An 18,061-nucleotide genomic window follows, 5' to 3' on the forward strand; every position below is an offset into this window, starting at 1 on the left:
GTGAAGAAGAAGGAAAGTGTGTGTTAGAAAATATGACAAAAAGTAGTGCTTGATCAGACAGGACAAAACGAAGAGGACACCACATGCCGAAATAGTTATTAAATATGAATAACATTCATTATTTTTTTTAGTAATTTCTCAGCTGGCACCATGTTGCTTGTGTATTGAATGCCAAGCTCGGTAAAGTTTTTATAAATCAAAACCTTCAGCACTAATTTACATTGGTAACTTAATGTTGAAAATAATAATAATAATAATAATAATAATAATAATTGGTTTTGGGGGGAAAGGAAATGGCGTAGTATCTGTCTCATATATCGTTGGACACCTGACACCTGAACCGCGCCGTCAAGGAAGGGGTAAAGGAGGGAGTGAAAGAAGAAAGGAAGAAGTGCTGTAGAGGAGGGCTCCGGAATAATTTCGACCACCTGGGGATCTTTAACGTGCACTGACATCGCACAACACATGGGCGCTTTAGCGTTTTTCCTCCATAAAAACGCAGCCGCCGCGGTTGGGTTTGAACCTGGGAACTCCGGATCAGTAGTCGAGCGCCCTAACCACTGAGCCACCGCGGCGGGTAATGTTGAAAACTGAAAATGTGTTCTGTACTGTAGTTAAATACATGCAGGCAGGTGCAGTCTGTACAAGAAAAAGTAGCAGAATTTTGTTGAATCTGAGGCAGGAGCAATACATGCAGGCATTCCAAGACCTTAAGCTGCATTTTGTGCTTATTATTCTATCTCAGGGCTTGAGTCGTGGCTGTATGGACAAGAACAGCATGAGCATTTGATAGACACTACTCACAAGCAACAAGATGCTTGCCTATAAGAGTAGAACTTGATTGCTTCGAGCCTCTGAAGGCATACACAAGTAAAAATTTTTGCGTCACGCTTACTGCAGTGGTCAGGAATTGGAGAAATTCATCTAAAGAGACTTGGAGAACGGTGCAAAGGCATATTTGCAGTTTCACGTGTCAAGTATGTGTTTATTCACTATCGCACAACACTTGTGCCTCTAGCTGTAAATATAAACTAACTGAGCTGTGGTTTAGGTTCTTTTGGCTTTCCATGCTGTGTCTCTTCCTCAGGTCATAGCCACATCAGTAATTTGCCTTCCGAGCTCAGTCAAGGCTTGTCTGGTTTCCAAAGTTGGCCTGAGAACCACAGTTGCACTTGACATGATGTATAAACGAACTTTCACAGAATCCTTGTTTTGGGAAAGGTAGCTTTTGGCCCTGTTGCCTGTCGCCTGTAGGTATACATTTGCCCTTGTCTCTGCAGAGCATTCAGATATAGATTGCAGTGTCCCTCGCGTAGGTAATGACTGAAGATTTCTTCAGTGCATTTTAGTTTATATTTGACTTGGTAGCCAGAGCTGTGTTTCATAGATAGATCAGGTAGAGCAAAATAAGGTTCATTCCATACTTACATGGAAGGGAGAAATCATGGCCAGTCGCTTGCCTCATTCTTGTATCTGAAGGTGAGGCTGAAGAGCAGAGAAAGCCAATTTTACCTATTTTAATTGTTTTCTTTTGTGAATTGTCTGAAATGACTTTTTCTTGCCTGTATACGAACAGGCTCTGGATATCAAAGAAAAATATGCTCTTGGGGCACTGAGTTTACTATGAAGTGAATGGCAAAGAAATAGATGTTTGTGCAATTTAGAAGGACCTGTTATGCAGTAGCTGTTATTGTTATTTTTAAATGATGTAGTCAGAATGAATAGTCTTTATGAAGCTGTATAACAAATGGCCAGCTCTTAATTGTAGATGACATTGATTGCGTAAGACTTTTGTTTTCCTCTCGCACCTTGTGCACAGAGCTTTATTGCAACATGTGGTTTAGCTTTTTTTTTCCTGTATAAAATGCAATCTTCATGTTCTCTGGAGGCAAATGGGAGCTTGTTTTAAAGGAAACGTTGTACATTTATGCAAAGTTGCATGTGATGTGCTTCTGGCAGCCATTGTGGCTTTTCTTCGAGCATGCTCATTGGCTGAAGCCTCCTCTTCGTTGTTTTCAGTGAAGGTTGCAACTGCTGAGTGAGTGGTTTCTTCGAGCCGGTGATAAGACATGTATGAACGTTGGGCTGCACATAGAGTGTCTATATATTACTTAGCAGCCTATGTTTCAGATTACTAATCCCTTTCACTGTTTCCCTCACGGTTTTCTCACAAGCTCGTCTTCGCTGAAGCTCTACTTTTGTGATTTCCTTCTTTTCAACCTTACTTCCACATTTCTATCCCACCTCTGTGGTTTTACTTCGGACTTATCTCATAGCGTGAGAAAGCAATGGAGCTGAAATGTGTAAAAAGCAAATGCGTTTTTTTTTTCTTCATGTTATGCCAAGGAACATGCTTGATAGCATATGTATCTGAGCTCTTCCAGGGTCATTTTTTGAAGATCGGTTCGTTCACCATCAGTCAGTTTTACCGCTGGAAGGATTAGGGTTGAAAAGAGCTAAGGAGTGTTTGCAAGTAACAGAAAAGTGCGAATAACTAAGCATATGTAAGAATAATGCACTGTTCTGTTGTGTTATAATGCCAAAAAGTCTTTTAGATATGTTGACAATCTGCTGCATCATTGGCATTGATTAAAATCTCTTGTATTCTAATATTATATAGGTCACGTTTAAGAAAGCTGTTGAGATGAAGCCAGCTGGGTGCTGAGAACTGCATCTGTTCTCATCATCTTTTAACCGTCAGCTGTCTTATCCTGTAGTATTTGAAAAACATTCGCGATTTTGAGTATCACTGTGGAGTATCTGCCGCACTCTTCGGCATTTTTCAAAGAAATAAAGTGTTCTGAGAACTGATTTTTGGATTACAATAACACCAATTTCTTTGTATGCTTTTGTAAAATGTGATTTCATTACTACGGCTGTCCTTGCAAAATCGGTGCAGTATTGCCAGTTTGAGGCTGTGGAGTGGAATGTGGAGAGGAGGAGAGTGGCCGATCAGAATCGGTGGGACGAGTCGTGTGGACAGTGTGGGAGGACACGCGCTCTGTAACACGTCAGCAGTAGCGCCCGCTACTTCAGTTCACTTCCCTCTTTAAAGTGGTCGTGTCTATACTGAGAGTTCTCCTGCTGTCTCTGAAGCTGTTGGACTTGTGTGCAGTGGTGTCTGTTGAGATGTTCACTGAGAGTGAGGGAACCAGTGATGGATTCTGCCCCTTCGGGCTGCAATGCAAAAGCCCGTCAAGCGTGGTGAGCTGAGCTTCAGTGGCTTAAAAGGGAAAGGCTGCAACTTGCTGGGGATCCCATTATTCAGCACAACAGGGATGTCGCTGCGGAGGCAAGGCATCGGAAGCAACTTACGGAGAGTGAAGCCGACAGGCATTATTGTCTAGCAGCCGAAGCAGAGTACAGGAGATGCTGCTCTAATTGGCCTGGGGGTTATCTATAGTTGCTTGAAGGAATTGCGTAAAAATTTTACCGCATTAAAAGGGTGACTTCAGATTAAAATTGGGCTTTAAACTACCAAAGGTTACGAGAGGAAGGGGATGGGAAGGCACTATTTCTTGCACATTTAATGGAAGTGCCTCGGTGCTTTCGATAAGTTTGTATGCTGATTGGTATATGGCATCATACACCTCTGTGATGCTTGGTACTTTGTGCCCATAGTGTTCTCTTGTCTTTCGTTGCACTTTTTCGTGTCATACATCTGGCCTCTCAGGCCAGCTCCGTCATCGCAGTTATTTCGTGCGGACAGTCACGAGAACATGGCGCAACATGTCTGTTGATATCTGGAAAGAAGTTTTATCTTCAAAGCTTCCAGACTTTCTTCAGGAGCTTATAAAACCTCTAGATGGTAAAGAGTGCTTTCCAGCCAATGGAGTCCGTGATACACATGAAAAACAGGCCGCCACCATAAGGCTATATCTCTAGCTGCAGTATACCTTTAATGCTATAAGGTGTTGTGTCTGTGTCTGGACTAATGTTTTGTGGGAAGGAATGATCAAACAGCGTTTTCATGGCGTGGTAAACTTTACAGAGCACCTTTCTTCTCTTGCACGATTGTGTCACACTTAATTTTTTTTTTAAACTGTCGTAGAAATGTTTTATGGCCGTGTTACCACTGTAAAGGAGTTTTGTGCTTGTGGTTGTACATGTATGTGTTGCTCATAACGGCTTTGCAAGAAGGGCTTGCTTGCTGTCGGGACTACGATTGCTGCCAAATGCACTATTAGTGAAGCATAAGGTTGCACCTCGTTCTTCAGAATTTTTGTCTGGCGATTCGTTCTGCGGATCATTGAAAATGCCCTGTACAGGAGGTAGGCAATAGTAATGATGCAGAAAATATGCTGTTCAATGGAAGCCTATTCATAATTGTGAACATTTAATGAACAACATTGAACAAACAAGATTAGAGTTGTTATTACTGCAGACTCTGCCTGTGTACTGTCGTATCCAGCTGACAGTGGTATCTCTGAAGCATGTCACTAAATTGGCACAGAAATACTTTTGTTGGTACCATGAAGTTGGATAGAGTTTTCGCTGCATCTAACATTTATTACCACTTTCTTAATGTTCCACCAGAAGAAATGTGCATAGTAGCTCATGTGTATCGAGCAGGCTATGGAACCGATTGCATGCTTAGAGAAAAACGGATATGCAGCCAGCTTCCTTTCGGATCAATTTTGTTCATAAATTCAAGCTGTAGCGCATCAAAAGACAAGGCACGATGAATGATAAGAGTGCACACAGCACAATTAATCAGATTTGTACAGGAGGGCACTCTTCTAGCCAGGCGAGAGCAATGGAACTTCTAGTGGTCCCTCATTTGACATGTAATTGTAGTAGTGCTTGTAAGGGGTTGCATTTGACATATAATCATTGTAGTAGTGCTTTGTAAGCTAAATGAAAACTGCAGTTTGCACACACTGCACTTGCATGAGTCATATGCAACCCCTTCTGTTTGCCACGAAGTTCCAAGCATGAGCTGCAGAATTTTGTGTTCTCCATTGTTCATTTCGTGCATAAGTGACAGCGTGAATGAAGCTGCCATTATGACTGTCACTTGCCACATAACTCTCCTTCATAGGAGAAGCGTTGCTGGAAAAGTTGTTCAGGTGTGCTGCCGTTCATTGCAGAGACATTGATTTGTAGTCAGTGGCATCACCATTTGAAACTTGTGTTCTTTTTATCTTGTGCAAAGTACAGGATTTGCTGAGTGGTTTATGCTAAAAAAAAACTTCCGCTTGTGTGCAGGTGGCGTGAGCATGGACCCTCTCGAATTAATGAAGCAGATGAGGGAGGATGGACTCCAGTTGAAGCCCAATGCTTTGGGACATCGCTTCAATGTTAACCAGGCCAATCAGGTGAGGGAGGTGGGAGTAGGCTTTCTTTTTTGTGTGTGTGTGTGGTGGCAATCATTTGTAGTGATATGCTCAGGACGTGACTAGAATGACTTTTACATGACTAGATAACCTTGCGCATTCATTTTTATAAATGTTGTGGTGTTTTTGTGCAGGCACTGTCCTGTATTCCTTTTTAAGGCGTTCTCTATTTCTTTCTTCTTTTTTGCCTACAGTTGCTTGTTCCAAGTGATGATGATGATGCAGAGGATGCAGAAGTGGCATTTCTGAAGTCTCTGAGCACGAAGCAAAAGAAAAAGCTACTGATGTAAGCCCCCCATGATGTAAATCTTCATTGTGTGTTCTTTCATGTTTTATAGCAGTTTATTCAATTGTTTAGCTGTGACTGATTTGATATTACTGAAATATATGTCCATTACTCATTAGTACCCACCCAAGATCAGCCACACTGCTACGCGGGAAAGCTATGCAGCTTGTACAGAAGCTTCGTAATCCAACAAAAATTCATCTTTGTCCAGGGATCAAACTGACCACAGCCTGTCCGAGACAGTCACTCTAACAACTAAGCTAATGAGGGCTGCTAGCAGACAGCAGGGCAAGTCTATATCAGTCAGCAGCTCGATGTGGGAATGGTGTTAGTCCAATGTGTTTAGGGAAATTCCCCAAAAGTGGAGTAGATTTGAGTTAAGAGAACAATTGCTCATTAGCATCCACCCAGGTGAGACATGTGGCTACAAAGGGAAGCTATACAGCCTTTGTAGAAGTTTTGTAGTTGAAGAAAAATCCATCCGGATCTGGGGAATCTACTTCACCGTTAGGTGTTAGTATATGTTCATGTGCTTGTACTTGGCCAGTGCTGGTGTTTATGGCACAGGTAAGTTTCTTCTCATGACTAGGTCGTGTTAGAAAGCATGGAAGAGCTAGTTACTGACCAAAAGACTGCCAGCACAGAATGGCCAAGGTGCATTTCCCAAGAAACGCAAAGAATCTTTGGAAAACAGTTTGCTAGCTGCTTCTGGCTCCAATTTTCTCCCACTGCTTTACCTGTTTCATTGCACTCACTGTACATGCTAGCCTTATTCACTTAATTTATTTGTGCTGCAACATCACTTATTTTGCTGTATCATCACAAGACCAACGCATGCTGCGTATGTGCGTGACATGAGCACATTAAAAGAAAATCTCGAAAGGTAAGCGTGTACTGTCATAGTTAATATGCTGGTGCAGGCTGTCTGTTGTGCATGCGCTGCAGCCAGTTTTATATGCCTATGTATGAGTTAATTATCAGGCATTATATATTCATTTTTAGCCTCACTGCGAAGTGCTGAGCACTGCAAAATTGTGTAGATGATAGATGTGTTTTCCTCACAGCTAGTAAAGGCTGCCAGTGGCCTAGCAGACGACCCATACATGCCACTGCGCACACAGCACGTCTCAACACATTGCAAGGCATGCTGATAGAAATTGACCTTCATGCAGTTTTAATTGTTTTGGTCGCACTGCAGGTCACATTTCACTTGAGAAGACTCCACGAAGCAGATTAGAGCCAACGTCACATTGGTCTTAAGGTGATGCACTACAATTGTCCGTGTTTCAGCACAAATAAATTAGAAAAAAGTTACCGTATAAACGCGTGTAAGAACCGCACTTTTTTTCCCAGATTCGGTGGGAAAATTTCGGGGTGCAACCCATACACGCGATTTTCGAAAAAAAAAAAATTTTTTTTCAAGTGAAAGCAAACCAATCTGGAATGCGCGGCATTTATTTACCGTTCAGACATCACTCACGGAGTCTTCAGACTCCGAGCTGGTGCTGTGTTCAGGTAAATGTTCAGCCCACAGAAAGTCGTCTTCGGTCCCGTCTAAACTGTTTGAAATTCCGGTCAATTTGAAACTCCGGGTTACAATGTCGGTCAACACGGAATTCCACGCTGACAAAGTCCATCCAAGCACAGTCGCGAGCGGTGCCCTCTAAAAGCCGCCTTGTCGGCGTCTCGTCGTGATTGCCATTGGCCTTCCATTCCGAATACTGCCTTCGAAATTCAACCTTAAAAGGCCGATTGACGCTTGCATCCAGGGGTTGCAGCATGCCTGTGAGGCCGCCCGGTATCACGGCCATGTCTGTGCGGATACCGCGCAGGCGTTCCTTAACCCTACCCGTCAAGTGACCGCGGAAGCTGTCCAAGACGAAGAGCGATCGTCGGGCCAGCATGGCGCCTGGGCGCTTCTCCCAAACGCTTTTTACCCAGTCGAGCACAAACTTATCGTCCATCCAGCCTTTTTTTTGGGCGCGAACTACAATTCCCTTGGGGAAAACGCCTTTAGGAATCGTTTTTCTTTTCAGGATGACATAGGGGGGCAGCTTCCGCCCGTCCGCGGTGACGCACAGCATAACGGTACACCATTGGCGCTCCGCGCCGGTTGTCCGCACGAAAACACTCTTTTTTCCTTTCAGTTCAACTGTGCAGCTCTCGGGAGAGTCGAACCACTCGGGGGTCTGGTCGGCGCTATCTGCGAAAATATATAATTGTGCTCACGACGCAGACCGATGACATACTTCTGAAAGCTGAGCACCTTGTCGGTGTAGTCGGGGGGCAGCCGCTGGCACAGCGTGGTCCTTCGCCGAAATGATAGGCCCTTCCTCTTCAGAAATCTTCGTACCCAGCCGGCACTAGCCTTGAAGTCCTCGTGCGGTATGCTTTTAGCACGCGCCAAGGCTTGTGCCCTCACGCGCAGCATGTCCGTTGTCAACGCGTAGCCGTTGTTCCGCACTTCCATTGAATAGCATAGCAGCTCTTCTTCTAGCTCAGGAAATTTGCATGGCTTGCCTCGGAAAGCGCGCTTTTTGGAGCTGGTATTCTTCAACACATCCCTTTGTCCGCACCACCGTCGGACACACTTCTCGTCCACATCAAATTTTCTGCCCGCGGCACGCTTGCCATGTTCGAGAGCGAACTCCACTACTTTCAGTTTAAAGCCCGCCGTGTAGCTGTTGAGGTGCTTGCCCATCGTGCAACAGTGACAATGCTCGGAGGCAGTTCATGAAAAAGTGAATAACGACAGCGCAAGAGAGCAACAACTATGCCGAGCGACCACGCTAACGCAACCACCAAAAAACGCATGCTTTGACAGCCAGAACAGAACAAAGTTAGACCTGGCAATACCGATGCCGATACGGATAGCGGAAGTACAGTAGCAGAAGCTCGCGGCAGAAGAAAAGATGATGATGATGACCCGCGGCCTCGGGCGCCATCCATGGGCGGCACCTCGAAGCTCCTGTGCACATGTATTTCGAAGGCTATTCTTGCGTGTTTCCTGGAAAGTTTGGGTGCGGCCCTTACACGAATTTTTTTTTTTTTCCAAATATTTTCTTTGGGAATACGGGGTGCGGCCCTTACACGCATTTATATGGTATATTGATACAATGACTGTGATAAAGCATGAGCAGGAGGAACAGGAAGTGGCAGTAGCAGACAATTTTCTCGTGACCGTTCGTGGTGATTTCACAAACACATCTCACTTATTTCAACAAATGCATTTGTTAAGAAAAATCATAGTAAGGAGTGCTTTAACTCTCAACTTTTCATCCTTGTACAGTTGTCATCTTTCTCTCTTCCTTCCTTGCACATTCCATGTGGCGCACTGACTTTCGTTGCTTAGGAAGCTGAACAAGATGGCCAAGAAGCGGGACCCAAGAGGTGAAAAGAAGAAACGCAACAAGGACAAGAAAAAGTCCAAGAAGAGGAAGCACAAGCATGGCAACAAAAAGGGAAGTTCCAGTAGCGAGAGCTCAGACTCTGGTGAGTAGTGTCTACCTTTTTTTTTTATTTATTGGCTAGACAGAAAAGAATGCCTTGAATATTAAAAAAAAGTTCTAGCTGCAGATGTACCATTCACGACTTGTTTACAAAAAGAGCATTTCAAAGCTTTGCATGCCCAGTGGCATTTGACATAGAAGCATCCTGAAAACATTGCACCAGGAGTGTCTGTTGGCAAAGATGGATGCTGTGAAACACTGGGGACAGTGTCCATCATGCAAGGTAACATCTCCTATACTTATTTAGCTCTACATTGTCTTTGTGTACTTAGATTAGAAAAATGTTTAAGTGCGATTGTCATTTCGTGCAAACTTGTTTGCAAGTGTTCTCCTATGGCACAGAGTGCACTTGAAACGTGTACCGCATGAGGCACTTTAAGTATGATTGTATACTTTCGAAGGAAACCTCATGCCCTCCTTACACATTGACAGCAAGCCACCGCGAGCATATTTGCTACTTTTTTTTTTCTAATAGGATTCTTTTTCAGCATTTGCACACTTGTTAAACAGTCAAGCAGCACCATCTACTGTAAAAATCGGAGTATAGGTCAACCCCCCAACTAACCAATTCTAAAAATGAAAAAAATTCTTTTTCAATGGAAAAAGTACTGAAAGTCACTCTTACCTTGAAACGAATGTGACTCAACAGGTTGCACAATGGCGACAGTTTTTATTCTCATTTAAATGCTGCTCATATGTACACCCGGCCAGTTTTTTTAACAGTATTGCGTGCCCATCAACTCGCGTGTTTGTCAGCGCCTTATCATTACGGCATGGAGCGGCAAAAACGAACGAGGTACGCGCATGTGTACACATGCACTTACTCCCGCTTCTTTTGCCACTCCATGCCATGATCTCTACTGCTTTCACGCGGATGCATTCGGCAGTCACTGGCAGCGATCTTGCACGCAGCTCGCAAACAAACTCCGCAGCCTTTCCTTCCAATTCTGGATACGCTGCGGTCCGCCCAGGGAATGATGTTTCCTTCTGGTTGCTGCAAGTTGTAACACGCAGCTTCTGCCTCCGCCAGTACCGAATGCTCTTTTCAGATACTCCAAATTTGCGCTGTTCCGCCAGGTTGCCTTGAGCTTCCACGTACCCTGTCGCGTTTTTCTTGAAGGCGACAGTGAATTGCCGTTGGGTTCCGCTCATTTTGAAACTAAATGTGAAAAAGCAGCCGGTATGTTCCGGTAAAAAGGTCCGGTAAGTTCCCAGTGCTGATTTCGTCAGCATTCCTGTTTTCCACAGAGCCCTCTCTGTTTCTTTAATCTTTTTCTTAACCGATAATTGCTGATTTGCCCCCTTACTGCTGTCCAGATATTTGCTTGTCAATTTTCTGTTTCGCTTTCTCCATTTCGTGTCAACATTCTTTATATACAGGTATCTGAAAACTTTCCTAGCCCACTGCTTTTCGTCTATTTTTCTCAATCGTTCCTCAAATGCTATCTTACTGCTAGCCTCTCTGCTCTCGAAAGACGCCCATCCCATATCACCCTGTACCCCCTGATTTGGTGTATTGCCATGTGCTCCCAAAGCTAACCTCCCTACTCCCCGTTGTTTAATTTCTAGCCTTGCTTGAACATCTGGCCTCATACACAGGACCGCATTACCGAAAGTCAGGCTAGGAACCATCACCTTTTTCCAGATCCCTCTTACCACTTCATACCTATTGTAATTCCACAGTGCCCTATTTTTCATGACAGCTGCATTCCTACTAGCTTTATTCATTACATGTTTTTCATGCTCTGTCAGATATTCAGCCCTGTTATTTATCCACACCCCAAGATACTTGTACTCATCCACTACTTCTAGCGTGAACTCCTGTATTCTATGCTCGCCAACCTCATCGTTAAATATCATGACTGCAGATTTTTCCTTACTAAACTTGAAACCTAATCTATCTCCCTCTGTACCACATATGTCTATCAACTTCTGTAAATCTTCCTTGTTGTCAGCCATTAGCACTATATCATCTCATTGGCATATATTAGTCCCGGTAATGACTGTTCAATCAATTCTCCTTCTAAGACACAAGCAGCGCCATCTACCTCATGGATTTGGCACTACTATTGCTCTTTACAGCCACCTTCTCTATATCTGGTATATTTCCTCATTGTATCAGTTAATAAATTTTGTAAACATGTGTATCACAACATGATGAATTGTTTGACACCATCCGAAACCCCTAAGCGACAAATGGTTCGGCCGTAATGGCCGTCTGAAGGTCCTCGGAATGCACAGTTTGGAGGCGGAAAGGTTGCCATAGCGAATTCCACACATATTTTGGCCTTTATCTCAGTTAGTAATTTTATTCTCAGCAACATGTCCAGTCATTTGACATTTCTTCTAACATTCTGCGTCAAACGGGTGGCCCCCAAATTTTATGCAAATGGTGGTCCCACTTTGATGACCGCTGTATTGGTACATATATAACAGATCGAAAGTATAGGTATCAATTAAAGTGCTACGTGCCCACTGTTGCTATGTGATATAGTGTGGCCACGTGGTTACTGTTTTTGTCAATTTGACCTTCATTGGAGACAGACGTGTCCTTGAAAAACGTAAGTAGGAAGAGCTAACGCTCTTAAAATTACACAGTCTGGTAAATAAGCTGCATAAATTTATAGCGGCAATAGTTGAAGGTACATGGTTTTCATCGTTATGATTTGTGGGAATAAATAAATCAAAGGTTGATTTGTGCAACAGTGGGGAATGGTCATTTCATGGCAGGGTTCAGTGTGACACAACATGTGATGAATCGGAAAGCAGTTCTGCCTTTCATGGCCGTGAATGATATTAAACAGTGCCCAGCAGTAAGTGCTTCAGCTTTAAAGAAAAGAAGGAAGTTTAGGTGTTCATTTCAGTGGTGAGGCACAAGCACGACAAGTTATTTGACAAGATGTGCTAGTAATACACACTACAATTTTGCACTAATTGAATATTAAATAAAAGACTTGAATTCGACGAGATTAACTAGTGACACACACTACAATTTTGCACTGTTTCATTGAATATTAAATAAAAGACCTGTGACTAGCTTCCCGTGATGGCGCAAAAAAAAACATTTTTTTAACATTTTTTGCAGAATTGTGAGTTAGCAGCCTTGTTTTTTTTAAATATATGATATGGTGTTTGCTGGCATCAGTTGAAATTGTAAAATCATGGTAACTTGATTAAAGTCGTCTACATCTTCTTGAAAGGTAGAACCAGGTGAGAACAAACTTCTGCCAGTGCCTTGACATGCTTGCATAATATTGCAGATTCTTTGTTCTCAATTCACGAAATTTTAAATTTTCCGCCACAGAAAATTAGGGGCCTTAGTCGTAGTACAGGACTGCAGCCGCATTGATTTTTGAGTGTAGAATATAGTCACTTCTGTGAAAATCTTGGCAAGAATTACTTCCAGGTGTGGCTGGTGTTTAGGAGGGCATGAATTTTTTCCTTGTTTATTTCAAGGATGAAGTTGCTACTACAACTCGCATGGTGTTGTAGATGCAGTGTGAAACATTATCAGGAGCTATTTATCCTTTCTGTCATTTCAAACTGTACTCTGCTTACATAATTAAGTGTGCAATATTAATGAATTGCAGCTTCTTATAGTCTGGTACTTCAAGAAAAAAGCGACTTCCTCTTCCAGCCAATGGCGTTGGCTGATTCTCACGAATCTGCTAGCGTGACAAAGCAGGGAGCGGTGGATTAAGGGGGATATTGTCACGCCATCCCCTGGATTGTCACGCTGCTCACACTAGCATGGTTCATGAGAATTGGGCGATGCCATTGGCTGGGAGGGGGTCCTTTGACGAAAGCTTCTTTTTTCTTGATTTTATCAGACTGTAGTATAAAATCAAAAATGCATCAGGTCCTATTTTCTCCTATTAAATTGTTGGCTTCATATGTATATCCTATGGAATATCACAGTTTCAAATGCCAGTCATTGTGACCTTGTTTTAAGCCACGTAGGTGTTATGTGTACTCTCAAGGAATATATGGTCTCTAGTTTTCTATGCAGTATACATCCGCTAAGGAATTACCTTTGCTTGCTTGTGTCTTGTTGAAGACAACGTTACTTGTAATAACAAGTGCAGTTTAAGGATTACCCTAAACATTTGACCAAGTGCAGTTTCCTTCATGGTGTGGGTAAATGCAGTGTGCAGGATTGCAGGCTCCACAGTTTACCTTCTTGTACTTTTGTTCTCCTGTTACACATCTCTGGGGTTTAATTTGGTGCGTCTTTATGCACACAGTTCTTGTGCAGTGGAGATTGTCGGGTCAAGCCTTTGGCTGCATATTTTTGTGTGGTCATTGCCATGCTGCACATTGCACAGCCTGTAACACATTTGTTATCAACGTTTTGTGCATTGAAAGCACTTGCTTTTCATTTGATGCCACCGCCGTACATATCAATTTTGTCATACTCGCATAGTGCCCTGTGTCATTTACGTAGTACCAGAATTTTTTTGTATATTTTAATTTTTCAATGTTTGTATTAAATGAGAGAACACCAAGTTGAAAGAGTGAAAAATCATTGGTTTCATTCATCAGATGTGGCTAAGCGAAGAAAAGACCGCAAACGGAAGAAACACAGTGGAAGTGCCAAGAAGAAGGCCTCTAAGAAGGGCTCCAGCTTAGAGAGCAGTGGATCAAGCAGCAGTTCAGATGAGTCGAGCAGCTCTAGCAACTCGAGCAGCTCATCATCCTCAGATGGCAGCGACAATGAGCAGCGCTCGCGGAAACGCCGAGCATCAGAGGACTCTGGTGCTGCAGCAGGTGGCACTGATGTGTCGTCTTCTAAGAAGTTGAAGCACAGCCGTAAGAAGGAGTCCAAACGGCGCCGGCATTCCAAGAAAGTCTCTGGCTCTAGCGACAGTGAAGACAGTTCTGCAGGCGAGAAACACCACAAGAAGAGAAAGAAACACAAGTCCAAGGACAAGAAGCACAAGGGAAAGGCCTCTAGCAAGGAGAAAACATCTGCAAAGAGCGGCAATAGCAGTCTCGTGGACGAACTGAAGGACCTGCTCCCCAAGGTCGGCCTGCCAGGATCGCTCTTCGGTGAAAGTAAAGGTCCAAAGCCTGGGGGATTGCTTTTTAGTGACCCCATGAAAGACCTTCTGCCTAAGCCGGCTACAACTTTCCTGGACGATGCTCTTGAGGAAGTCATCTCTAAGAAGGACCGGTCCTCATCACACCATCTGGCTGACACTCTTGGGGAGGTCTCATCTAAGAATGGTCCTTCGGCATTCACGGAGCCCCTAAATGACTTTCCAAAGTCAAGGGACACTTCCGCTCTGTTCGGAGATTCACTGAACGACCTATCAAGGCTCCCACCCGATGCCTCAAAGGATGTGCCCGCATCCAAACCGATGTTCAAGGACACCTTCAAAGAACTGGTCACCAAACCCAGTGCTGGAGGTACTGCCAGTGCCTCGATATTCAGCGGAGATCTCGAGGAGCTACTGCCCAAAGGGCATGATTCGTCCGATGAGGAATTGCGCAAACCGTCGCCTTCCAAAGCCACTGCCAGGAAGGAACTTGGCAAGCCACAGAAGGTGATAGACTTTGATTTTGACTTGGAGGCTCTTGACGAAGAGCACGGCTTCAACGGCAACACTAAGAGTGGATCCAAAGGAACCACCACTGGCTCTGGCCAGTTGCTGCACTTTGACATCGACTTTGAGAAGCTGGACACGAGCAGCAGTGGGCCTAGTGCCAAGGAGAAGTACTCGCCATCATCGCCAACTTCAGTGATGAAAAAGGATGGCGGATCAGACCCAGAACCTGACAAGTTGGGTGCTCTACTGAGAAACCCGTCTCCACCACGGACTGGCAAGAACAAGTCAAGCCCGGATAATTAACTGCATGTGCATGACCCTTGATGAAGACATTGTTTTATTGCGTACCAATGTCAGGATCAGTGTTCTTTACTTTGCCATCACCTCCCATTCCCCAGTTGTTTTCATTGCTTACGTATTGGTACTTCTGCAGGCGTCATATACATTTGTTCATGTTGAAGGATCAGGTGTTGTAGTGAGGCGAGCACCTTAGTCTACCTTTTAGTATGTACAAAAAAGAAAGCTGCATGAAGCACGGTAATGAAGCCGAGGGTGCACTGACACCTAGTAAATGCACTTAGATGAATAGTTATTATTAATGCATTTAAGTGCATTATTATTGTGTCGCGTGTTGTCAGTACTGCAGTTGAGCGCTATAATACGAGTTCTATTAAGTGCTGTAGATCACTGAATTGTGTTTCCTTTACTCTTTATTCCATTTATGCGAGCAGTCCCTCAGAGTGTGCAGCGTTACTACCTGTGGCCTACCACATGTTAAAGAAACACATTTTGATTTTGTATAGGGCAACATAGATGCTGTTCTTCTATTCACGCCATGCTCTGACTACTAGTCAGTGCAAACGGCAGCAGCACCATGAGGATGGCTGCCATATATTTGCTCATCAGAACTAGGCTGCAGGGATAGTTATCTTTTTTATTTTTCCTTTTTCTTTCGTTTGGCCCGAAGAAAGAAATCAGTTTCAAGGCAGCGCCCAAAGCGAAAACATCAAGGGAAAAGGACAATTGTACAAAAAGCCTCTGTGTCAGCATCTTGATGGTGGCTAGTCTCAATGTTCTGACAGTAGGAGGTCCATTTTTAACTTGTACAGTGCGAACTCCTGCGATTAAACTTTGTAGCATTTTGATGTCAGTTTGAAAATTTCTTGCGTATTGTAGAAGCTGACGTGCATACTGCTCCTCCTGCACGTGCTGCTGTCGTTTACTGCAGCATAGCTGGATTCGCTCTTCTCCAATTTGTGTAACCTTTCTAGCCACACACTGAATGAATTGTGTAACTTACCAAATGACTAAAGGTTACCTTGACCTTGTACAAGTCATGCTTGACTTCCCTCGTTTCTTGTCTCACACTGTGTACGCAGAGCGGTTCTGTCTTTATGGTTGCATTGTCTGGCATGTTATCATTGGTCTCGCTAGTGATTGTCGTACCAGATCTCGTCAGTGTAATGTCAGATTAGCTTCTTGCCCTGTACTGAAGAGACATGTTCATGTCCGTTTCCGTACAAAATCAGAATACGCAATTTTTTTCCCATTTTTTTGTTGTCGTAATAAAAACGGTGGGTGTTCCCCCTAGAAAAGGCTTTGTCTTCTCTTGGGCACTAAAAAAAGAAATCGCCTTTTCTGGCTTATGCTGTCATTTGCGGCTGAGCTGTTTGCTGGTGGTTTTAGAAAGTGCACCGGACTTGTCAAGTAAATGTTCTTTGGCCACTCAGTGTTTGGTTAAAACATTTTCGAAGCTGCGTGTGGCTAGGCATCTGTAGTCTGGGTGTTGGAAGAGTGCACTGAAGAGCACTGCTTCCCACGTGTTCTAAATTTCTAGAGCAGCAGGACACTGTAGTGGACCAACTGCATGGCTCGGTGACTGTTTTTCACGTCACACACTAAGTGACCAAAGAGCTTTTTGTAAGCCCACCACATAGGAGTGCGAGTGCACAACATTCTTGCACTGCAGCCTTGCTATGGCTGCATGCTTTGTTTCCCTTCTGTCGCTGCCAGTGGTACAGTTCGCTGATTAAGCTTCATTGGTTAATCTTAGCCGCAAGTGACGCAGTGTGGCACAACAGAGGGCGTTTTCTTTTGATGGAGCCTTGGTACGTGTGTTTGTGCACTCTCCTGTTTTACATTATTGCTGTTTACTGCTTTTGACTTTCTCTTCAATGATTCATTGCTGGTGGTGCTCAAAATTGAGGCGCACAGAGCGGCATTATGTTCTTCTAGTGAGGGGAGTATTCAGCCTATGGCCCGCAGCAATTGGCAGAAATCAGCTGGATGTGTGAACAAATTATGTTACCCTGCTTTGCATCCATTTCTAACTTGCGAATACACACATTCACATCAAGTGCATTTTAGGCATGAGCGTTACATATCTAGATTACTGTGTGCTCATTGGAATTTTCTGTTCACATATATGAGGCAGAACATTATCCTTGGACTGTTGCAAACAAACAGAGAATGCACACGTAGCCTTTTGTCTCGCATGTGCCAGCAGGTTGAGTGGTCATCCCTGTGATACTGAGATCCAGTTCCTTGGAAAGGCCTGTACAACTTGCATTGAAAAAAACCCCATTGTTCAGACCAACAGGTCTAGGAATGCTGCCTAGCAAGAAACGCAAGAGAGCAGCATTTTCCTTCCTTTCTTTTTACCCGCAGCCTCGTCTTGCGGCACTTGATGTCACCCGCGAGACCAACCAACCTGCCATTGTTAATCCCCTCATTAAAGTTATCAACAACCAATGGCACATGGGACCACTTACAGGTGCAGTGTGAATGCTGAGCAGTACAGATGACGTGCTTTGCGATTCTTTGTTTCATATTTGACCTCGTGGTCTACTCTTCTGCACATGCTATTGTTTATTTGCTGCTTTTGTTTAATCTATGGAAAAAACCACTGCCTTTGTCACACTTGCCCTAGACAGCATTTTATCTTTTCCGAGCAAAAGCTCTACTCCTCAGGGTACAACCTCAGATTTCAATGTGGATGAGACAGTGACCTTCAATACCTCAAGGTCAAACCGAACTTAACTGTGTGGTGGAATGGCCCATGCTATGGTGGTATGACCACTTAATCATATGACCATTGAGTATCTGACCTTGACATTTGATTTCAGACAGTGGAGACCATGCTTAACAGAGCTTTTGCTCCTATAACTAGGTTCAAGCTGCGTTGAACCCCAGCTTTTTTTTTTTTTTCACAGTTGACTGCAGTACATAACCTGGGACACTAAACAGCTGCTGTGATACCTTCTGGACTTGCAGTGCATGCAGCATGCTGTTGATACTTTCTCCCTCCAGCGGTGAACGCCACATTAAGCATTTGCGCAACGGAGTCAAATGGAGTCACCATTTGTGGAGAACGCAAAAAGC

General features: G+C 43.9%; 1 protein-coding gene across 1 annotated transcript in view; it reads left to right on the top strand.

Annotated features, from left to right (window-relative positions):
• LOC144125315 (uncharacterized) overlaps nucleotides 1-16,275 on the top strand; it is a 30,713-nt gene extending 14,438 nt beyond the window's left edge. The window contains exons 6-9 of the mRNA XM_077658580.1: nucleotides 5,209-5,318; nucleotides 5,531-5,622; nucleotides 8,975-9,114; nucleotides 13,674-16,275. Coding sequence (XP_077514706.1) covers nucleotides 5,209-5,318; nucleotides 5,531-5,622; nucleotides 8,975-9,114; nucleotides 13,674-14,983 — 1,652 coding nt within the window. The 3' untranslated portion in view covers nucleotides 14,984-16,275. The remainder of the gene's footprint in view (nucleotides 1-5,208; nucleotides 5,319-5,530; nucleotides 5,623-8,974; nucleotides 9,115-13,673) is intronic.
• Nucleotides 16,276-18,061: the final 1,786 nt, after the last annotated feature.

Source organism: Amblyomma americanum, chromosome 3 (genome assembly GCF_052857255.1).
Source record: "Amblyomma americanum isolate KBUSLIRL-KWMA chromosome 3, ASM5285725v1, whole genome shotgun sequence".
Classification (NCBI taxonomy): domain Eukaryota; kingdom Metazoa; phylum Arthropoda; class Arachnida; order Ixodida; family Ixodidae; genus Amblyomma; species Amblyomma americanum.